Source organism: Felis catus, chromosome B4 (assembly GCF_018350175.1).
Source record: "Felis catus isolate Fca126 chromosome B4, F.catus_Fca126_mat1.0, whole genome shotgun sequence".
In the NCBI taxonomy this organism is placed as follows: Eukaryota; Metazoa; Chordata; class Mammalia; order Carnivora; family Felidae; genus Felis; species Felis catus.
In genome coordinates this window covers 121,492,243-121,517,161 of record NC_058374.1, presented here as the reverse complement: position 1 = coordinate 121,517,161, position 24,919 = coordinate 121,492,243, and the positions used below count along the sequence as shown (strand labels likewise).

The window sequence follows — 24,919 nt, the reverse complement described above, 5'->3', positions numbered from 1 at the left end:
TAGATTTTAAATGTATTAATTGGTATTGAATAGCAGGTAAACATCTTTCAAATCCAGCTAAAATCAAGGCAACTCTAATTCGAAATCAAGCTGAGGCTTTGTTTTATTTAGTTGAGACCCATCTAATGTGAAAAGCTTCTGACTAAAAAGCAATTATGGGATTAGAAACCGGAAATCAGCAAGAGGGTATCCTGAAGTGGTTCCAGTTAATTAAGTACCTGTTCTATTTGAATGTCTTGCAAGAGGAGGGAAAATGAGTGGCAAGTCTGATAAAATAGAGATTGAGTTAATCCAGAAAGAAATGCTCAAGACTCCGATGGAGGGAGAGACAGAAAGTGAAGAAGGAGCTGACAGAGGAGTGGTTATGGATACTGGGCAGAGTTTGGCAGTAGCCTGCCTGTGTAGGAGGAAGGGCAGCCTTGCTCCTGCTGCAGAATAAGCCCAAGGCTGGCCTTCACTCAGGGGCAGGTAATGGGGAAGGACAGGGGGAGATACAATGATAAATAGGTTCTGCCTTCTTTTACTTATTTTAGGCAGTTACACTTGAGGATATAAACAGAACAGACCTAGAATCTTCTGCTTCTTTGGGCAACTCTGAGTTTATAAGGCTGTGTCATCTAAGAGTCACTGAATTAATTATCCAGAGGCTGAGGCCAATCACTGAGCCAGACCTGTGTCTCTGGGTTTTATGGGCTAAATTGTGTCTCCGCTCCCAACCCCTGCAAATTCATTTGTTGAAGCCATAACTTGCAATACCTCCGATTGTGACTGTATTTGGACAGAGTTCTTATGGAGGTAATTACGGTCAAGTGAAGAGTGGCCCCCTAATCCAATAGGACTGGTTCTTTATAAAAAAAAATTTTAGACACAGACATGCACAGAGAGAGAACTATGTGAAGACATAGGGAGTATATGGCCATCTACAAGCCAAGGAGAGGAGCTTGCAACAGATCCTTCCCCCAGAGCCCTCAGAAGAAATCAACTCTGCCAATGCTTTGATCTCAGACTTCTAGCTTCCAGAAATGTGAGCACCTAAATATCTGTTGTTTAAGCCACTCAGTATGTGGTACTTTGTTATGGCAGCCCCAGCAAATGGTTACCCTGGGTTATCCATGAAGAAGTCATGTAGCAAGCTGGGGATTTTCTGCACAGCTATCTGAGCATGACAGGCTAGAATAAGAGGCATTTAGCCACTTCTACCCATGAGACCTCTTGAGGAGTGGTTTCTGCTCAGTGTTCACCGACTTGAGGTAATACTTCTGAGTCTGTGCAGCTCTGGGCACTGTGCAGGGCTCTGGAGAGCTCAAAGAAACATTTCCTTGGAGTTCTCTTATGAGGGTTGCTTCCATGTACCTAGAGTTGTAAAACTAATACTCTCTGCTGAAGTAAAGAAAATGGATACTGTTTAAGAAAACTAAACAAATCTTACTAGTAATTATTCTGATGTCTCTATCTACAAGTGATGCTTTGCAATCAAAATGTTTTCTTTCTTTCTTTCTTTCTTTCTTTCTTTCTTTCTTTCTTTCTTTCTTTCTTTCTTTCTTTCTTTCTTTCTTTCTTTCTTTCTTTCTTTCTTTCTTCCTTCCTTCCTTCCTTCCTTTCTTTAAGTTTATTTATTTATTTTGAAAGTGAGGGGGGAGGGGCAGAGAGAGAGAGAGAGAGAGGAAGAGAGAAAGAATCCCAAGCAGGCTCCATGCTGTCCGCTTGGAGCCCAATGCAAGGCTTGAACTCACAAACTGTGAGATCATGACCTGAGCCAAAACTAAGTCAGATGGTTAACCAACTGAGGCATCCAGGCACCGTGTCTTTTTTTTCTTTTAAATTCTGCTAGTTTTTATACTACCTGAAGTTTTTTGCAAAGACAGGTATTGAAATGCTTTGTGAAGAAACCTGACTTCTGTCAGCATAGAGTGATATACTCAGGGGGACTGTGTGTTTGTTGATTGGCTTTTTGAAAAATTCTGAGGTAAATAATACAAACCTCCTCTTCTTCCCAGTCTATCAAATCCCAGTCATAAGCAATTACTGCTCGCCTCCTTTTCCAAAACTCCAGGAAAACTGTTGCTGGAACAAGCAGAGAAAGACAAAGACGTTTTTGAATAAAACAATGCTGTTAACTGTCACTGAATAATGAAGTCATTGCAGAGAATGACAGTTGTTTGTGTAAGCATCCTTGAATATCAGAATTTCTAGCTAACCCCCATTTAACAAGGACCACTTCTGAGAATTACTAAGTTTGTGTCAAACATAATGAAAAATTAGCTATTTCATTTAGAATTATATTAAGCTGATTTCCAAGTTGAGGCAGAACAGACTTATTAGAATGACAAAGCTCCTGGTATACAAGAATACAGAAAACTAGGTTACCAGCATCTCTCTTATTGATAAGAGTATTTATTTTTATTTAAAAAAAAATTTTTTTTAACGTTTATTTATTTTTGGGACAGAGAGAGACAGAGCATGAACGGGGGACGGGCAGAGAGAGAGGGAGACACAGAATCAGAAACAGGCTCCAGGCTCTGAGCCATCAGCCCAGAGCCCGACGCGGGGCTCGAACTCATGGACCGCGAGATCGTGACCTGGCTGAAGTCGGATGCTTAACCGACTGCGCCACCCAGGCGCCCCAAGAGTATTTATTTTTAAAAGTGAGGAGCAGGTAGGGGCATAAAGGCAAAAATAAAACTTAGCAGTTCACATGGATTTGACTGGCAGTGATTTCTTGTCTGCCAAATCGTCCTCACCACAATAGCTATGTAAAATGTATTTTGCTGTTTTACTGAAAGAAGCTCTTTTACCCTTTTTCTCCAAACTATTTCTTGGTTGTCACATTAAAGGAAAAAGTGTGCAAATTCTAAGAACCTTTTTCAACGAGGTGTGGGGTAGCTGGCCTTTCCACCCAGGGAAATCTGGAGGTTATCCTCATTCAACCAAAGTAACTTTCTACTCAATTCAGTTAAAAATTATCTGCCAAAATCAATTATTGAGCATTATACAATGACATAGAGGAAAGAAAAATAATCAAGACATAATCTTGCTGCCTTGTAAGTCATAAGCTAAATGATAGGACACACACACACACACACACACACACACACTCAAACTTTGAGGATGAATGCAACTAAGGATATTACAGAGACACCCAGGACACAGAATTGGTAGATCTCTCTCTCTCTCTCTCTCTCTCTCTCTCTCTCTCTCTCTCGTCTTGCTGTGTACTTAAGAATTACAGAGGCAAGGGCCAAGAGCCAAGCCGGTGAGCAGGATTTTCTAAAGCAGGCCTGTTATGTTAACTATTTTTTCTACACTTGTTCTGCCTTACCAAATTATCTTGTCTTTGCATGGGGTCCCTGGGACAATTCTTTTATTAGGTCCTCTGGACTCTCAAGCAAATGGCAGGGGCTAAAGACTTTATCTCTTTTTTTGTCTCCAGAGTGTCCCCTGGTCTTGAAGAGAAAAAGCAGCCAGTCCTTGAATATGTGGTTATTATTCGTTAAAAGTCAGGACTGTATTCTGTGGCCTCAGAGAGGCTTGATGGGGTACCATTCTGAAAAGCCTAAGGCCACAGGATACATATCCAATCTGTCTTCCTGGCTGTTGCTACTCTCACCAAAACCCACCAACGCATCTGTGGTTCTCACCTAGAGGAACTGACTTCTAAGACGAACCAGTGGCTGTCAGAAATATTCCACCACCTTTCTTCCCCCCAGTATGTGCTGAACTCTGCATGGAGGAGAGAGAAACTCTAACAAGGAATTCCCTTTTGTGGCTAATAATCCTCTCCTCCCTTCCATTCTAGAACTTGGGAGGATTAGAAGAAGTTGGTTGCTTGCACAATTGCCAATCTTTTGTGTTTTTGTGTGAAAATGAATCTGGGGAAGAATCTGCTTCTGCATCTGAGGAAGAACTTCTTACCATGAACTACGTTATAATTGAATATTAGGTTGTCTCCTTCAAGGAAAAGCTTCAATTTCATAACCTCCCCCTCTTTTTTTAAATCCCATATCCTTACTATTCCATGATTTAAATCGCTTTGTCTAAATACCCACAGCCCTGGGAGCCCAGTGTACTATGATTCTGTCCAGTTATATGCTGCATTACATCAGAGTTCACATTTTCCTCTTTGTCTCCTTTGAAGCTGGCTTGTTGGGGCGCCTGGGTGGCGCAGTTGGTTAAGCGTCCGACTTCAGCCAGGTCACGATCTCACGGTCTGTGGGTTCGAGCCCCGCATCAGGCTCTGGGCTGATGGCTCAGAGCCTGGAGCCTGTTTCCGATTCTGTGTATCCCTCCCTCTCTCTCTGCCCCTCCCCCATTCATGCTCTGTCTCTCTCTGTCCCAAAAATGAATAAACGTTGAAAAAAAAAAAAGTGAAGCTGGCTTGTTGTTAATATATCTCTTTCGTCTTATACTACTATAGCACTCAGTACTATATGTTTGATTAAGAAGTATTATTTCTTGGAGGATCCTTGGAAGATGGCGGCATAGGAGGACTCTGGGTTCACCGCGCGTCTTGCTGATCACATAGATTCCACCTACACCTGCCTAAATAACCCAGAAAACCACCAGAAGACTAGCAGAATGGAGTCTCCGGAGCAAAGCGCAGACGAGAGGCCCACGGAAGAGGGTAGGAAGGGCGGAGAGGCGGTGCGCGCTGCAGGGACTGGCAGGAGGGAGCCGGGGCAGAGGGGCTGCACGCCAGCCAAGTAGAGCCCCCGAGTCTGGCTTGCAAAAGCGGAGGGGCCAGATGGAGTGTGTTCCGACAGCAAGCAGGACTTAGCATCTGGGAGGTCATAAGTTAACAGCTCTGCTCGGAAAGCGGGAAGGCTGGAGGACAAAGGGAGGGAGAGTTGCTGAGCCCCAGGACGACAGAGCTCAGTTTGGCAGGGAACAAAGGCGCTAGCCAGCGCCATCTCCCTTGCCCATCCCCCAGCCAAAATCCCAAAGGGAACCAGTTCCTGCCAGGGAACTTGCTTGCTCCACGCAAACACCCAACTCTGTGCTTCTGCGGAGCCACCCCTCCAGCAGCGGGTCTGACTCCCTCCCGCCGCTGCCACAGGGCCCCTCCTGAAGTGGATCACCTAAGGAGAAGCGAGCTAAGGCTACCCCTCCTGCCCCGTGCTCCTTGCCTACCCACCCCAGCTAATACACCAGATCCCCAGCACCACAAGCCTGGCAGTGTGCAAGTAGCCCAGATGGGCCACGCCACCCCACAGTGAATCCTGCCCCTAGGAGAGGGGAAGAGAAGGCACACACCAGTCTGACTGCGGCCCCAGCGGTGGGCTGGGGGCAGACATCAGGGCTGACTGCAGTCCCGCCCACCAACTCCAGTTATACACCACAGCACAGGGGAAGTGCCCTGCAGGTCCGCACCACTCCAGGGACTATCCAAAATGACCAAACGGAAGAATTCCCCTCAAAAGAATCTCCACGAAATAACAACAGCTAATGAACTGATCAAAAAGGATTTAAATAATATAACAGAAAGTGAATTTAGAAAAATAGTCATAAAATTAATCACTGGGCTTGAAAACAGTATAGAGGACAGCAGAGAATCTCTTGCTACAGAGATGAAGGGACTAAGGAACAGTCAGGAGGAGCTGAAAAACGCTTTAAACAACATGCAAAATAAAATGGAAATAACCACGGCTCGGATTGAAGAGGCAGAGGAGAGAATAGGTGAACTAGAAGATAAAATTATGGAAAAAGAGGAAGCTGAGAAAAAGAGAGATAAAAAAATCCAGGAGTATGAGGGGAAAATTAGAGAACTAAGTGATACACTAAAAAGAAATAATGTACGCATAATTGGTATCCCAGAGGAGGAAGAGAGAGGGAAAGGTGCTGAAGGGGTACTTGAAGAAATAATAGCTGACAACTTCCTTGAACTGGGGAAGGAAAAAGGCATTGAAATCCAAGAGGCACAGAAAACTCCCTTCAGACGTAACTTGATTCGATCTTCTGCACGACATATCATAGTGAAACTGGCAAAATACAAGGATAAGGAGAAAATTCTGAAAGCAGCAAGGGATAAACGTGCCCTCACATATAACGGGAGACCTATAAGACTCGTGACTGATCTCTCTACTGAAACTTGGCAGGCCAAAAAGGTATGGCAGGAGATCTTCAATGTGATGAACAGAAAAAATATGCAGCCGAGAATCCTTTATACAGCAAGTCTGTCATTTAGAATAGAAGGAGAGATAAAGGTCTTCGCAAACAAACAAAAACTGAAGGAATTCGTCACCACTAAACCAGCCCCACAAGAGATCCTAAGGGGAATCTTGTGAGACAAAGTACCAGAGACATCGCTACAAGCATAAAACATACAGACATCACAATGACTCTAAACCCGTATCTTTCTATAATAACACTGAATGTAAATGGATTAAATGCACCAACCAAAAGACATAGGGTATCAGAATGGATAAAAAAAAACAAGACCCATCTATTTGCTGTCTACAAGAGACTCATTTTAGACCTGAGGACACCTTTAGATTGAGAGTGAGGGGATGGAGAACTATTTATCATGCTACTGGAAGCCAAAAGAAAGCTGGGGTAGCCATACTTATATCAGACAAACTAGACTTTAAATTAAAGGCTGTAACAAGAGATGAAGAAGGGCATTCTATAATAATTACAGGGTCTATCCATCAGGAAGAGGTAACAGTTATAAATGTCTGTGCGCCAAATACGGGAGCCCCCAAATATATAAAACAATTACTAATAAACATAAGCAACCTTATTGATAAGAATGTGGTAGTTGCAGGGGACTTTAACACTCCACTTACAGAAATGGATAGATCATCTAGACACACGGTCAATAAAGAAACAAGGGCCCTGAATGATACATTGGATCAGATGGACTTGACAGATATATTTAGAACTCTGCATCCCAAAGCAACAGAATATACTTTCTTCTCAAGTGCACATGGAACATTCTCCAAGATAGATCACATACTAGGTCACAAAAGAGCCCTTCATAAGTATACAAGAATTGAAATTACACCATGCATACTTTCAGACCACAATGCTATGAAGCTTGAAATCAACCACAGGAAAAAGTCTGGAAAACTTCCAAAAGCATGGAGGTTAAGGCACACCCTACTAAAGAATGAGTGGGTCAACCAGGCAATTAGAGAAGAAATCAAAAAATATATGGAAACAAACGAAAATGAAAATACAACAATCCAAATGCTTTGGGATGCAGCGAAGGCAGTCCTGAGAGGAAAATACATTGCAATCCAGGCCTATCTCAAGAAACAAGAAAAATCCCCAATACAAAATCTAACAGTACACCTAAAGGAAATAGAAGCAGAACAGCAAAGGCAGCCTAAACCCAGCAGAAGAAGATAATAAAGATCAGAGCAGAAATAAACAATATAGAATCTAAAAAAACTGTAGAGCAGATCAACGAAACCAAGAGTTGGTTTTTTTAAAAAATAAACAAAATTGACAAACCTCTAGCCAGGCTTCTCAAAAAGAAAAGGGAGATGACCCAAATAGATAAAATCATGAATGAAAATGGAATTATTACAACCAATCCCTCAGAGATACAAACAATTATCAGGGAATACTATGAAAAATTATATGCCAACAAATTGGACAACCTGGAAGAAATAGACAAATTCCTAAACACCCACATTCTTCCAAAACGCAATCAGGAGGAAATAGAAAGCTTGAACAGACCCATAACCAGCGAAGAAATTGAATCGGTTATCAAAAATCTCCCAACAAATAAGAGTCCAGGACCAGATGGCTTCCCAGGGGAGTTCTACCAGACATTTAAAGCAGAAATAATACCTATCCTTCTCAAGCTATTCCAAGAAATAGAAGGGGAAGGAAAACTTCCAGACTCATTCTATGAAGCCAGTATTACTTTGATTCCTAAACCAGACAGAGACCCAGTAAAAAAAAGAGAACTACAGGCCAATATCCTTGATAATTATGGATGCAAAAATTCTCAATAAGATACTAGCAAATCGAATTCAACAGCATATAAAAAGAATTATTCACCATGATCAAGTGGGATTCATTCCTGGGATGCAGGGCTGGTTCAACATTCGCAAATCAATCAACGTGATACATCACATTAATAAAAGAGAAGAACCATATGATCCTGTCAATCGATGCAGAAAAGGCCTTTGACAAAATTCAGCAACGTTTCTTAATAAAAACCCTTGAGAAAGTCGGGATAGAAGGAACATACTTAAACATCATAAGCGCCATTTATGAAAAGCCCACAGCTAACGTCATCCTCAATGGGGAAAAACAGAACTTTTTCCCTGAGATTAGGAACACGACAGGGATGCCCATTCTCACCGCTGTTGTTTAACATAGTGTTGGAAGTGCTAGCATCAGAAATCAGACAACAAAAGGAAATCAAAGGCATCAAAATTAGCAAAGATGAAGTCAAGCTTTCACTTTTTGCAGATGACATGATATTATACATGGAAAATCCGATAGACTCCACCAAAAGTCTGCTAGATCTGATATATGAATTCAGCAAAGTTGCAGGATACAAAATCAATGTACAGAAATCAGTTGCATTCTTATACACTAACAATGAAGCAACAGAAAGACAAATAAAGAAACTGATCCCATTCACAATTGCACCAAGAAGCATAAAATACCTGGGAATAAATCTAACCACAGTTGTAAAAGATCTGTATGCTGAAAACTATAGTAAGCTTATGAAGGTAGTTGAAGAAGATATAAAGAAATGGAAAGACATTCCCTGCACATGGATTGGAAGAATAAATATTGTCAAAATGTCAATACTACCCAAAGCTATCTACACATCCAATGCAATCCCAATCAAAATTGCACCAGCATTCTTCTCGAAACTAGAACAAGCAATCCTAAAATTCATATGGAACCATAAAAGGCCCTGAATAGTCAAAGTAATTTTGAAGAAGAAGACCAAAGCAGGAGGCATCACAATCCCAGACTTTAGCCTCTACTACAAAGCTGTAATCATCAGGACAGCATGGTATTGGCACAAAAACAGACACATAGACCAATGGAATAGAATAGAAACCCCAGAACTAGACCCACAAACGTATGGCCAACTAATCTTTGACAAAGCAGGAAAGAACATCCAATGGAAAAAGGACAGCCTCTTTAACAAATGGTGCTGGGAGAACTGGACAGCAACACGCAGAAGGTTGAAACTAGACCACTTTCTCACACCATTCACAAAAATAAGCTCAAAATGGATAAAGGACCTGAATGTGAGACAGGAAACCATCAAAACACTAGAGGAGAAAGCAGGAAAAGACCTCTCTGACCTCAGCCATAGCAATCTCTTACTCGACACATCCCCAAACGCAAGGGAGTTAAAAGCAAAAATGAATTACTGGGACCTTATGAAGATAAAAAGCTTCTACACAGCAAAGGAAACAACCAACAGAACTAAAAGGCAACCAACAGAATGGGAAAAGATATTTGCAAATGACATATCGACAAAGGGCTAGTATCCAAAATCTATAAAGAGCTCACCAAACTCCACACCCGAAAAACAAATAACCCAGTGAAGAAATGGGCAGAAAACATGAACAGACACTTCTCTAAAGAAGACATCCGGATGGCCAACAGGCACATGAAAAGATGCTCAACATCGCTCCTCATCAGGGAAATGCAAATCAAAACCACACTCAGATATCACCTCACGCCAGTCAGAGTGGCCAAAATGAACAAATCAGAAGACTATAGATGCTGGAGAGGATGTGGAGAAAAGGGAACACTCCTGCACTGTTGGTGGGAATGCAAATTGGTGCACCAATTGGTGCAAAACAGTGTGGAGGTTCCTCAGAAAATTAAAAATAGACCTACCCTATGACCCAGCAATAGCACTGCTAGGAATTTACCCAAGGGATACAGGAGTACTGATGCATAGGGGCACTTGTACCCCAATGTTTATAGCAGCACTCTCAACAATAGCCAAATTATGGAAAGAGCCTAAATGTCCATCAACTGATGAATGGATAAATAAATTGTGGTTTATATACACAATGGAGTACTACAGGGCAATGAGAAAGAACAAAATATGGTCCTTTGTAGCAACGTGGATGGAACTGGAGAGTGTGATGCTAAGTGAAATAAGCCATACAGAGAATGACAGATACCATATGTTTTCACTCTTATGTGGATCCTGAGAAACTTAACAGAAACCCATGGGGGAGGGGAAGGAAAAAAAAAAGAGGTTAGAGTGGGAGAGAGCCAAAGCATAAGAGACTCTTAAAAACTAAGAACAAACTGAGGGTTGATGGGGGGTGGGAGGGAGGGGAGGGTGGGTGATGGGTGTTGAGGAGGGGACCTTTTGGGATGAGTACTGGATGTTGTATGGAAACCAATTTGACAATAAATTTCATATATTGAAAAAAAAAGTATTATTTCTTTTATGGGTTGATCCTCAAAACACTTAAAACTCTGCTATACGGAATCCTTCCTATAAAAATTTGGTCTAAAAATATCTCTTTTTTCTCAAAGCATCAGAAGGCTTAACTTTACTTCTAGCATTTTTAACTCCTTAGATTCCTATCTATATTTCTATGGAGATAATGGTTTTTCTAAAACAAGGTATGACCAGTTTTCCTGGGTGTCAAGGAGCCACACCAACTATAGAAAAAGCCCCCACTACCAGCCCAGGATGCAAGGCTCCTAATGACCCTGCCTGTGCCTAACTCTCTCTGCCCTAACTTGCACCCTAGACTCCAGGGTAACTCACCAGCAGTTTTCACACCTGAGCTATTGCATAACCTTCTTAGCTTTGTCCACACTATTTCTTCAGCTTATAATGTTCTTCCCTATTTGAGTCTACTTAGCCAACTCCTACTCTTGCTTCCACATTTGGCCCTATGTGTTCTGCAACCACTCCCTTTGAACCTTCTCTAAACCCACGCTGAGTTGTGCAGATAACTCTAGGTCAGTGCTGAGCACAGGATTCACCACTTAAAAAACAATAGATAGTTTCTGTTAAAAAAACAATAGATAGTTTTGTTAAAAAAGAAATTGGATAGTTTCTACCACTAGCTTGTGGGCTTCTTGAGAATAACGGCTAAATCTTTGCTGTCTTTATCTCTATATCCCCAGTGTTCATCACAGTAACTAAATCCACAGAGGCACAGTAAATGTACAGTTGACATGCTGTCATGGAAATGAGAATAATATGGCAAATTACTCTTATTTATCTAAACCTTTAAGGCATTATGGTATATGTTTGAAAAATATGCAACTATATCTTGTGAGTGTTTTTATACATCAGTGTCAGTTAAATAAATAATAACTTACTAAGATGAAAAGTTGAAACTTTTATGTTTCCCTTTTCCCTTGAAATAAAATATCATTCTGTTCTAATTAGCACTCTCACTATTTGGTTGCATGGACCCTGTGGCAAAGACTACCTATTGTCCTCTAAGACACATTCTTGCCTTGTTCCACAGTAAAAGGACTGCTGCTGAGGTCATGGCTGCCCATTATACTGTATTTCCCAGATGTCCTTGCTGTTAGATATGGCCAGAGAACACTTCTCACTGGTGGAGTGTGAACAGAAGTAATGTGATGTATGTCACTTACCTGTCGATATCTTAAGATATTCTCTTTACCCTTTTGGATAGGTGGAACCCAAGAGACTCAGCTGAGACCATGCAAATGTTGCCAAGGCCTGGGGGATGACCAACAACTTGTTTGCAGGACTATGAGTCCCTGAGTGACCACATAGAGCTATCTGCCAGCCTGGAATGCTTCTCCCATTTAATCACTGACATTGCATGAGGCACGAAGATGAAAAAAAAAACTTATGAGTTACTTCCCTTACAGATTTTAGGTAGGGCAGTATCAAGCCACAATATCTGAAGTTTTATTAGTTTTAGTTATAAGACAGACTTTTGCATGCTCTCTTCTCTTTTCTACTCTGTAATACTCTGTACTACTATCTAACCTTCCCACAAATGAAACTCATCTGAGATATTAACATCAATCCCAAATAACAATCTTCTCACAACATTAGTTGACACATTAGAAAAATCTGAGACTTCTGCCTTTTAAGTACCAGTAGGGTCAAGGTTAGTGTTCTGGTAGGTTTGTTTTCATATAGCAGAACACCATTGGCTCGGAATTGTACACAGTTGAGAAGGTTGTCACATGAGCCCATAAAGGACACAAAAAGGATGTAACAGTGTTCTGTGGGCCATGTTATGATCATTTCTTTAAATAGAATACTTATTATCAATTTCAAATCAATTTGTGTCAGACTTCTATGCATTTACCAAAAACCATTTCTTATCTTTCTAGGCATAGTTAGATTACATTTCCTGGCCTTTATTACAGTTAGATGTAGTCAAGTTTTGGAAAATGGAAAGGAAGTAGAAGTGACATATGTCAGCTTGGGACTAAATAATTAGGAAGTAAGTTTATCATCTCTATGTTTCTTTACTCCTTTTGAGGGATGAATGGAGAGGACTCTAAGGATCCCACCCAGGATAGAGCCACAAAATAAAAGGAACCTGGGTACTTAAATGACCACATAGAAGGCTGACAACCAGAAACAACTGGTTGGGCTTCATGTGCATGGGTTCTATTAAACATATAGGTTTTGTTTTTTTGTGTATTTTGGCAATTAACTTTAGTCATCCTGATACAGGTTTTTTTTTTGAAAGTATAACCATGGTAAACATTTTGCAAATAGGAAGAAAAAACCCACTGAGTTTCTATTTTTTGTCACCTTCTTAAGGCATTTAGAGAGTCTTATGCAGGAAAATCTCTCCTTTAAGCTGCATACCTTGGGTTCCATAACAGGGTTGAAATACTATACTATTTAGTCACTGTACAGTAAAAATTTATTACATGTTAGGTACTATGTTTTATTTTCTAAAAAGTCTGTCCAGGTTGGTATTATTTTCATCATCCTATGAATAAGAAATCTGAGGTTGAAGAGGAGTCACATGGCTAGTAAATGACAGAACCGGGATTTGGCCCTAATATGCCTTTTTTTGGGGGGGGGGAGCTTAAAACAGCAAATTTATTCTGTTACAGTTCTAGAGGTTAGAAGTTCAAAATCAGGTGTTGTCAGGGTTAGTTCCTACTGGAGGCTCTGAGGGAGAGCATCTTCTATGCCTCTCTTCTTAGTGCCTGGGTAATCTTTGGCATCCCTTGGCTTGTGAAGGCACTGTTCCAATCTCCCTGCCTGTCTTCATATGGCATTCTACCCTGTGTCTGTCTTTACATTTTCTCTTCTTGTAAAGACACCAGTCATACTGGGAATCCATTATGGCCTTATCTTAACTTGATTATATCTTCAAAGACCCTAAGTAAAGTCACTTGCACAGGTGCTGGGGGCTAGGACTTAAATATATCTTTTTGGAGAACACAATTCAACCCATAGCAGGGTTATTTGGGCTGTCACAATGACTGGGAGCAACTGACATTTAGGGTAAGAGCCAGGGGTGCTATCTGGTCCGTTAGCTAGAAGGTCACAGTCTAATCTGGGACTTCTAATTTCTATTGAATCAAGAAGAGCCAAAAAGAAAGCACTTTGCTGAAACCATAGGATCACTTTGCGGAAACAGTTATAAAAACCAAAGTACCATACCTCAGGTTATAGCTTTACTGTGAGAGCCTGGCATTAATCTCTATCCTTCCTGTAGATCTATTCTTTTCTTCTGTAGACCTGAAAAAACCCACATTTATTCCCAAAGCTGCTAGGGATACATGCTACCAGTATTTGCCCTTTGGTAACATAACAGGTATACAGAGGCATAATTTGATTCTTCATTTTAAAAATTTCTACCCTGGAAGTCCAGAGGAGAATTGTGTCTAATGCCACAATATAATTATAAAGGCATGTTTACTTCTTTTTTGAGAAAAACAAGGGCTTAAACATCCTAGAGTCTAACTTCCTTCCTTAACTTGTCAAAAGATTATTATATATTTGTATAAAAACAAGAAATGAACTGTGGTCAGCAATAAAATTGGCAGTAGATAGGGAAAGGAAAGAATTATTTTTATTTCAGAAAAGCGACCTTCTGTCTGATGACTCAAAGCATTTTCAGAAACCTGGTTAACGTGATTCTCTTCCTAGGAAATTAGAATGAACTTCCTTCATACACATAGTCATTTTTCTCCAAATTCTAATTTCCTTCTTTTTAAAAAGTGAAATGGATAATACTAACAGATTTAATTATCTCTGTCCTTTATAACTTTCTGAGAATGTTCATTTGAAGAAGGTACAGAGGAGTTACAAGGATGCTTCCCAAGAACTTAGAAGTAGAGGAATGAGGTCATCTCCTGAGAACTTAACTCGTAAAATCTACACATATTGAATGAGCTTAGTGAGGAGTCACAAACTCAAATGCTAAAATGACCAGATCATTACAAAACCTACAAGAGTAAACCGCACAATTGGGAGCGGTGGGGAATGAGACCAGTTGGAGTGTGTGTGCACCATATGAAGTGGTAGGTGTTCTTCAGTTTACATTGACTACACTGTGGCTAGATTTTCAAATTTTTCAAAAGTTCAAGGATCTGGCCATAATGTTTCTTCATGTGAACTATCTCAGTTTCAAAGTAATACTTAATTTGTATATTTTTAAAATTGGTGACGACCAGAGTATTTTTATCGGTTGCTAATTTGCAACATCTGAGGTGGGTCATTGGCAATAATAATGCAAGTGAATGTAAACAAGTGACTAGAGAATTTGTGAAACTCCCCAACATACAAGATAAGGTTAATCTCAGAATCCAGGAAAAAACAGGAACGTGACTATATTTTAAGAAGTTGAAGTTTAATTATTGGTATTAGAACCTTTCTGGAGAAAGTCAATGTATCCAGATAGTCAACCTGTAAGTTAAGAAAAACAAGGGTCTAAGAATATAAATTTTGCAGAGTTTGATCTAATGGAGGATATTAGAAGGGTGTCCTGACATAAACCAGTCTCTAGGGGTGTTTTTTGAAATGGAATAAAGATGACTAATTCAGCAGAAAAAAATAGTTCTTGTGTCCCTCTTCCATTCATTTAACAGTTATTAATTGCACTCTTTTGATGTGCCAGGGATTTTGCCAGCTGCACTGATTTCCAAGCTCAAACACCATATAATGATTAATCTAGCTTCCTAAGTATCCTGATACAGGAAGAAAATGCCCTAGATGGTCATTATAAAATAATACTCTCTATAATATACTTGGCATTTTCATATTCTGGATAATGTACTAGTGCTTGCAGAGTTTATAAGAGGTGTCTGTTTGTCCAAGTGCAATTATCTCTGGGTAGTCCAACAGTGTTTCTGAACTGGTAAAAATGAGGAGACACCATGGATAATGGCAGTTTTCCAAAGTAACCAAAATTCTCTGAGGCCCTGCCTGAGTGTATGCTTCCCTTCTATAAAAAGCCATCAAGCTACAGGTGACTGCAATTTTTTGTTTCTATCCATCGGACTAACTGCTTCAATATAAGAAACAACTTTTTTCAGCACTGGACAGCAGATAGTGCAGCACTGTGATCTCTGAGAGAAAAATAAGTGAGGTAAGCTTTAGGATGGCACCAGCTCATTGTTTGGAGGCCATTTTCAGGTGGAGGAACCCAAACAAAGCCTAGTGGTCTTACTGAGCTTGAGAGATTAGAGTGGAGAAAGTGAAGTGGCATGAGTTTGTGGGGCACAGTACCAGAGAGAAAGGAGCTAATATTGAAAGAAAGATCAAGGTATCAGCAATGAAGTCCCTTCTGCTCTTGACATGCATGGGGTGAAACTACATGAGGTGGCTTGTTGGTAGATAAAGAATCTTCAGAATTCACAGAGGGCTAAAAGAAGTTTACCATCTCACTAGTCAGAGTACAGAGATGTTGCAACACATAGAATTTTATGAGAGGCCTCATAAAGGCTGTCTCCTAGTAGTGGGTCTCTGGATCTATCCTAACAAGCTAAAAACAAATCTCAAGAGAATCTAACTGGGATGCAAGTAAGTTAACTGCATACCTGAATAAAGTCCAACGCTAAAGAAACACAACAAAAAAACAAAATTCAACACTTCTCAGTATTTAATAAAACCACCAGACAGGGGTGTCTGGGTGGCTCAGTTGGTTAAAAGTCCGACTCCTTGATTTTGGCTCAGGTCATGATCTCATGATTCATGAGTTGTAGCCCGGCATTATTCCATCAATGTGGAGCCTGCTTGGGATTTTCTGTCTCCCTCTCCCTCTCCCCCTCACCCACTCACATATTCTCTCTACCCCCTCCTTCCCTTCTCTCTCTCTCTCTCAAAAATAAATGAACATTTAAAAAATTTTACCAGACATACAAATAAGAAGGAAAATAAAACCTATAAGCAGGAGAATATTCAATCAATCCCAGGGAAACAGCCCAGAACTGACAGAAATGATAGAACAAATATGATAAAACAACTGTTATAAGTATACTTTGTCAAGAAGGGAGATGAAAACATGAACACAATAAGGAGACTAATACCTGGCATACAAAGACCCAACTGACTGAGATATGGGATGGACAATCTAAGTTATGGAAAGAAAAATACACTGGATAGAATTAACAGATCAGACCTTTCAGAAGATTCAGTGAATCTTAAGACAAACCAATAGGAACAATCCAAAAAGTATAGACAACACAAAGACTACAAAAGACTGGCTTATGTGAACAAGGCATTAAGTGACCTGTAGGACAGTATTGAGTAGTCTAGCATACATTCACATAACCGGAGACTGTGACAATATGATTCTGGAAAAATTTCAAAATTTGATAAGAATTACAAAATTACTGATCCAAATTAAATGAACCCTAATTATAAGAAAGACAAAGAAAATGACACCAAAACACATCTCAATCAAATTCCTGAGAATAAAAAATAAAAATCTTTAAAGCAGATACAAAGGAGGAAAATCTTTCATAGAAAAAAAAAAAAAAAAGAATGTCAGCGACATCTTATAAAAGACTATGCAAGCCTTCATACGATGGAAAGGCATCCCTTAAGCCAATGTTTTTCAATCTGGACACAACTGACATTGTGTCAACTGTTTTGAAAATATAAGTCATTATTCTACATCAAAACATTCCATATGTTAGTGGTACTTTAATCTTCACTTGTAGATGAGAATGCTGAGATAGAAGTGTCAGATGACTTTCCAAAAGAAACTCAAATAGGCCATGTGACTTCAGAAAAAGAAAGATTATAAATTTAGCAGTGTTTCTCAAACTCAACATCAACGATGTCTTAGAACATTTAATTCCTCCTTGAGGGTGGGGATTGTTGTTCTGTGCATTGTATGATGTTTAGCAGCATCCCTGGCCTCTATGCATTAGATCAAAATGCCAGTAGCACTCCCTTCTGTCAGTTGTGACACCAAAAATGTGTCTGCACATTGTCTAATGTCTCTTGAGAGGCAAAAATAACTTCTAATTGAGAACATGTGCTCTAATGTATTTAAAGGTAAAAAGAAAACCCTTCCAACTTAGAATTTTACATCCAGCAAAATATCTTTAAAAAGTTAAAATGAAGCAAAGATATTTTTAGACCTTAAAAATCAGAGAAAATTCATCACTAACAGCCTTGAATTATAAGAAACTTTAAAGTTCTTCAAGCAGAAGGAAATGACACCAGATGGAAATCTGGATTGATACAAAGATAGGAAGATCACATAAAACAAGTAGGGGCTCCTGGGTGCCCCAGCTGGTTAAGTGTCCTACTCATGAATTTGGCTGAGGTTATGATCTCATGGTGTGTGAAACTGAGCCCTGCATCAGGCTCCATGCTGATAGCATGGAGCCTGCTTGGGATTCTCTGTCTCCCTCTCTCTCTGGCCCTCTCCCACTCTCTCTCTCTCAAAACAAAAAATAATAAAAAAAACAAATAACTATATGGGTAAATAGAATTTTTTCCTCATTTCAATATCTTTAATAACTACATGCTGAAAGCAAAAATAATAACAATGTATCAAGAGGTTTATAATATGTAGAAGAAAAAAATATAACAAGAATAGCAATAAGATGTTGCTTATAGCAATAATAGCAATAATACAATAATAGCAATAATACAATAATAATAATAATAATAATAATAATAATAGCAATAATACAAGGGACAGAAAATAAAAGGTAAAGTATACCTTTTTACAGTTCTTATACCACATATGAAATAGCATTATACTATTTGAAAGTAGGCTGCTATAAATTAAAGGTGTATATTATAAATCCTTGAATAACCATTATAAGATTAAAACAAGTATAGCTAATAAATCAACAGAGAAAAAACTAAATCATGAAAATATCTAATTAATTAAAAAGGAGAGAAAAAGAAAACAAAGGCTCATTAAACACATGTAAATCAAATAAAAAGAAGGCATATTTAAACTAAATGTATTGATAATTATATTAAATGTAAATGGCATTAAAACTCTAATGAAAAAGCTGAGATTATTGGATTGGATAAAAAGTAAGACCTGTCTATATTTGATTTGATTTTTTATTTTTTAAAATTTACATCCAAATTAGTTAGCATATAGTGCAACAATGATTTCAGGAGTAGATTCCTTAATGCCCCTTACCCATTTAGCCCATTCCCCCTCCCACAACCCCTCTAGTAACCCTCAGTTTATTCTCCAAATTTATGAGTCTCTTCTGTTTTGTCCCCCTCCCTGTTTTTATATTATTTTTTCCCTTCCCTTATGTTCATCTGTTTTGTCTCTTAAAGTCCTCATATGAGTGAAGATTTTTGAGTAAGACCTGTCTGTAAAAATAACACTGCAAATATAAAGACAGAGATAGGTAAATGTAAAGAAAATAAAAATATACCATACAAACTCAATTTAAGAAAGCCTAGAATGGCAATATTAATACCAAAGTATACTTGAAAATAAGAAATACCATAAGGAATAATGAGGGAAATTTCATAATGACTACAGGGCTTCAAGTAAACATAAAAATCCTATATTTAAAATATACAAAACAAAATCTGATATAACTGAGAGGCAAACTAGATAAATCCACAAATAAATTTAGAATTAGTATAAATGTAGAAGACTAAAACAAGACTAATCACCCAAGTGGACCCAAACGAAACTTACAGAATGTACAACTTAACAACAGCATAATATGTAGTCTTTTCAAATGTGCAGGGGACATTTGCTGAGATACTATACTGTGGGCTATAAAACAAATCTCAGTAAATGTAGAAGGATTTAAATAATACAAAATATGTTCTCTTAATTAAACTAGAAATCAATAGCAAGCAGATACCTAGAAAATCTCCCAAATATTTGGTAAGTAAACAATATACATCTATATAACTCATGGATCAAAGAGAAAGTCAGAAGGGAAATTAGAAAATATTCTTAATTCACGAAAAATGAAAATACAATGTGGAGGATGCAACTAAAGCAGTACTTGGAGGAAATTTATAGCATAAAACTTTTATATTTGAAAAGAAGAAAGGTCTTACATCAACAAACTAGGCATTCACCTTAAGAAATTAAAAAAGAAGAGGAAACTAAACCCAAAGCATGAGAAACGTAAGATAACAGCATAAATAAAAAAACATAAAAACAGTATAAAGACATCACTAACATTGAAAAGGTTCATTAAAAGATGAATATAATTGATAAACTTCTACACAGAATGAACAGGAAAACAAAAAAGACATGAACTACAATTTCAGGAATGAACAAAATGTATCACAAAAGATCCTACTGAAGGTAAAATATAAGAAATTATTATGAACACATTTATGCCAATAAATTTGCAAGCTTAGATAAAATTACAGAGTCCTTGAAGACAGGAAGAAGTAGATAATCTAAAGAGCTCTCTATCTGTTAAGGAGATTACGTTCGTATTAAACATTTTCCTGCAAAGAAAACTCTAGGCCCAAGTGGCTTTACTGGTGAATTCTATCAAACATATAAGAAGTAATATCATTTTTATATAAACCTCTCCACAAACAGAAGAAAGGATACTTCTTAATTCACTCTTTGAGGCCAACATTACCTCAAAACTAAAAAATACACTGGAAGAAAATTAAAGACAACACTTACGAAAATAGATGCAAAAATCTTAAAAATATTTTAGCAAATCAAATACAGTAATATAGAAAAAAAGATAATACAGTTGACCCTTGAACAATACGGATTTGAACTGTGTGGGTTCACTTATACATGGGCTTTTTTTTTTTTTTTTTTTGACATTTATTTATTTTTGGGACAGAGAGAGACAGAGAGGGCTTTTTTTTTTAATACCATACAGTACTCTAAATTTTTTTCTATTGCTTATGATTTTTTTATTTGAAAAAAAATTTTTTTAATGTTTATTTATTTTTGAGAGAGAGACAGAGTGCAAGCAGGGGAGAGGCAGAGAAGGAGAGAGACACAGAATCCGAAGCAGGCTCCAGGCTCTGAGCTGTCAGCATAGAGCCCAATGTGGGGTCCAAACTCATGAACCGTGAGATCATGACCTGGGCTGAAGTTGGAGGCTTAACCAACTGAGCCACCCAGGCACCTCATTTCCTTATGATTTTTAAATAATGTTTTCTTTCTCTAGCTTACATTATTGTAAGAATACAGTATATAACACATATAACATACAAAATTATGTATGTTTCTGTTATTGGTAAAGCTTCCAATCAACAGTAGCTATTAGTAAAGTTTTTGGGGAGTCAAAGATTTTCAACTGCATGGAGGTTGGTAAACCTAATCTCCACACTGTCAAGAGTCAACTATATATACAATAAAATGGGTTTATGCTAGGAATTCAATATCATTGTAGGTTTTGAAAGTGAATCAATTTAATGAATATATTAACTACCTTTTAAGAAACAGAATTATTGGGGCATCTAGGTGGCTCAGTTGGTTAAGCGGCCAACTTCTGCTCAGGCTTCATTATCTCATGGCTCAAAGGCTCATGAGTTCAAGCCCCACATCAGGCTCTGTGCTGACAGCCTGGAGCCTGTTGCAGATTCTATATCCCCCTCTCTCTCTCTCTGCCCCTCCCCTGCTCATGCTGTGTGTGTGTCTCTCTCTCTCTCAAAAATAAATAAACATTAAAAAAATTTTAAAAAGGATTATCTTATTAATACAGATGACAACTTTTAACAAAACTCAATACCCATTCATGATAAAATTCTTCAGCTTGACGAAGGGTATTTACAAAAACTTATATTTTCTAGCATACTTAATAGTATAACACTTAATGCTTTTCCCCCAACACAGAACAAAGAAAGGGTGTCTGATATCACAACTTCTATCTAACATTATTCTGTCACTGTAATATGGCAAGAAAAAAATTAAACCCATATGGGTTTGAAAAGAAGAAACAAAATTGTATTTATTTATAAATATCATAATCATCTATATTGAAAATCCTAAGGAATTTACAAAAAAGTCAGTAGCTTTACAAGTGAGTTTAGAAAGGTCATAGGATATGAGATAAATATACAAAAGTCAATTGTATTTCTACAGAGAAGCAATGAACAACTGGAAATTAACATTATAGAAATGAAACTATTTATAAAAAATAAAAAAATATTAAATACATAGGGATAAATTTAACAAAATATCCAAAACTGTACATTGAAAACAGTACAAATGGCATTTTTTCACAGAAACAGAAAAAGCAATCCTAAAATTTTATGGAACCAAAATAGACCCTAAATAGTCAAAGCAATCTTGAGAAAGAAGAGCAGTTATGGAGGCATCACTCTCCCTGACAGAACCACATAAAGAACCTTTGAATTTTCATTTAAATAAGTTTATGATCTCATTTATACATAGAGTCTAAACACAGACAAACAAACAAACAAAACCTCTAAGCTCAGAGATACAGAGACCAGAGTGTGGTGAGGTGGCGGCTGGGGCTGGGTGAAATGGGTGAATGTGGTCAAAAGGTACCTATTTCCAACTATAAAATAAATGTCAAATAAAAGAACAAACTACTTACGTATGCTGACATGTTGTTACATAAACTAATTTCAATCACATTAAGCTTAATGAACAAAGCCAGACACAAAATGCTAAATTGTGAATGATTCTATTTACATGAGATTCTAAAACAGGTGAAAGTACAGTGGTAGAAAGCAGGTTAGAGGTTGCCAAGGGTCTCAATGCAAAGTCATGGGGAAACTTTCTGGAGGATGAAAATGTTCTGTATCATCATTATGGTGATGGTTACTATATACATTTGACATAACTTGTCAAATTGTACACTTAAAATTGCTGGGGGGCGGGGTGCCTGGGTGGCTCAGTCTATTGTGTCTGACTCTTGATATCTGCTCAGGTTGTGATCACATAGTTTGTGTGTTTGGGCCCCATGTTGGGCTCTGTGCTGACAGCATGGAGCCTGCTTGGGATTTTCTCTCTCCCTCTCTCTCTCTCTTTGCTCCTCCCCCACTCTTTTGATCTTTCTCAAAAATAAATGAATAAACTTAAAAAAAAAGAAACGTGAAATGTCTGACCAATATTTAAAAAAACAAAGTAAAACTGCTAGATTTTATGTAAATTATACCTAAATAAAAGCTGACAAAAACTTCTCATAATCCCGTCACATGGAGAAAATCACCATTACTATTATGACATAATTTGTTTTCATTAGTATTTAATATACCTGAAATCACATTTATCTGTATACTTAATATATATTTACCAGTTTTTAAAATATAATCTTTGTGCTCTATTACCTACTTTGAAAGACTAGTTTTTAGTGGCTGCTTATAATTTTGTAATTCATTCTTCTATCATTGGATATTTATTTTGCATATCATAAATAACTAAAACTAGGAAAACACATTTATGTATAAGGTTTTTACTCTGTAATTTAGATCTTTTCTAAAGACCAATTCTGCATAATATTTTGACTGAACACTGGAACAGCTTTCTAAGTGGCCTACCTGCTACCTACTGGTCCCCACTTTCACTCCTCCCATGCTGTTGCCAGGGTTACTTCCCAAATACAACTGATGACATCACTCTCCAGTTTATAACTTCAGTTGGCCTTCTGTTGCCTAAAGGGTGAAGTCACGGTTCCCTGTTGCAGCACAAATGTCCTACAATAAGTAAACCTCAGCCCCCAACATACTGTCTGTTAGGGGTTGAATTGTGCCTTTCATAAAAGAGATGTTGATGTTTTAACCTCAAAATGTGACCTTATTTGGAAATAAGGTAACTGCAGACTAACTAGTTAAGGTGAAATCATACTGGAGTAGGGTAGGCTCTTAATCCAATGCATTTTAGTGTCCTTATAAGAAGACTGCCCTGTGAAGACATAGAGACACAGGGAGAATACAGGTGAAAATGGAGACAGAGATTCAAGTGATGCATCTACAAACCAAGGAGTGTCAAGGATTGCTGGCTGTCACAAGAATTTAGGAGAAATACATGGGACAGATGCCCCCTCAGAGCCCTCGAAAAGAAATGACTCTTTTTATACCTTAATTTTTTACTTTGAGCCTGTAGAACAGTGAGAGAATAAATTTCAGTTGTTTTAAGCCATCCAGTTTGTGGCACTTTGTTACAGCGCTCTAGGAAACTAATACATACTATATGTTCCTATCGCACTGAACATCCTCTCTTTTCAGAGCTTTGCCCACACTGTTCTCAGTTCAGAATGTTTTCTACACCTCCCTCCAACCCCTCTCCTTTGCCTGGCAAATTTAAGACTTGGTTTCAGGATCTCCTTTTGTATAAAACCTTCTCTGCGCTTCCATTTTGCTTCAGGAAGTTGGCAGCATGGACCCTCATTGTCCGATTGTAAACTGTACTTAATATCTTACGTTATAATTACCAATCTCAATACACTATGAAATTTTTGACAGCTGAGATCACATTTTACTCATTTTTGTACTCCCATTGTCAAGTGATAGTGAGAATGCATTGTCTGGTGAGTAATGAAATCTTAATATATCCTATCAAAGGTACATGACATGATATACAAACTTTGGAATGACTTGAAATAGGCAGACCAGATCTGGTTTAAAATCTAGACTCCACCACTTAGCAGTTACTGGGTAATCTTGGTCAAGTTGCATAACCTCTCTGAACCTCAATATGTTCATCTATAAAACTGGAGCCGTAATTTCTTTCTGGTGGGTTATGAGAAACTGATGAGGTGTCATAGGTGATTATACCTACACACCTAATAGGTATTCAGTAAATGTATACCATTTTTTTGAAAATGCAACCACTATTTTTTTTTGTTGGACATATAGGTAAGACTATAAAGATAAAATTGCTGTAAATATCTACAAATAAAAGGAAATTATTATAAAATTTATTTTAAAAATGAGACATACTTCACTAACAAATTTTTGACAGAAGCATTTATTTATTTTTTTTTAACTTTTGTTTTTTTAACGTTTATTTATTTTTGGGACAGAGACAGACAGAGCATGAACGGGGGAGGGGCAGAGAGAGAGGGAGACACAGAATCGGAAACAGTCTCCAGGATCTGAGCCATCAGCCCAGAGCCTGACACGGGGCTCGAACTCACGGACCGCGAGATCGTGACCTGGCTGAAGTCGGACGCTTAACCTACTGTGCCACCCAGGCGCCCCTTGACAGAAGCATTTAAAGAATCTTTGAATTTCCATTAAAATAACCACAATCCCGGTATTCTGTTTTGGAGAACACTGAGGACCTTGATTTATTTACTGAGGGCAAATAAATTTTTGGCAATGAAAGTAAAAAGAAAAAAAAGAAAAATGATTTAAAAAAACCCAAAAATGAAGAAAAGAGAAATATAATCTGCTTCCTGACAAGTCTCTGCCAACATCTAGTTCCCTAGTGACTCATTTTTCCCCCCTAGGGAGAGAAGCTAATTTAGGCCATAATTGTTCTGTTTCTTCAATCTTTCTGCACAAAAATGAGCACTTAGGAAAGAGCGACACTGTGGTTCAAGCCCAGAGCTGTAGGCTCACAGTGTACCTTGAGGGTCCCCGGGAGGC

At 38.2% G+C, this 24,919-nt stretch overlaps 1 protein-coding gene across 5 annotated transcripts in view; it reads right to left on the bottom strand.

The window, feature by feature from the left end:
* The window catches only part of ANO4 (anoctamin 4), a 416,845-nt gene that overhangs the window by 56,679 nt on the left and 335,247 nt on the right, over nt 1–24,919 (bottom strand). For all 5 annotated transcript variants that reach the window (XM_045062224.1, XM_023257365.2, XM_023257364.2 and 2 more), the window contains one exon: nt 1,982–2,064. In XM_045062224.1, the coding sequence (XP_044918159.1) occupies nt 1,982–2,064 (83 nt within the window). The remainder of the gene's footprint in view (nt 1–1,981; nt 2,065–24,919) is intronic.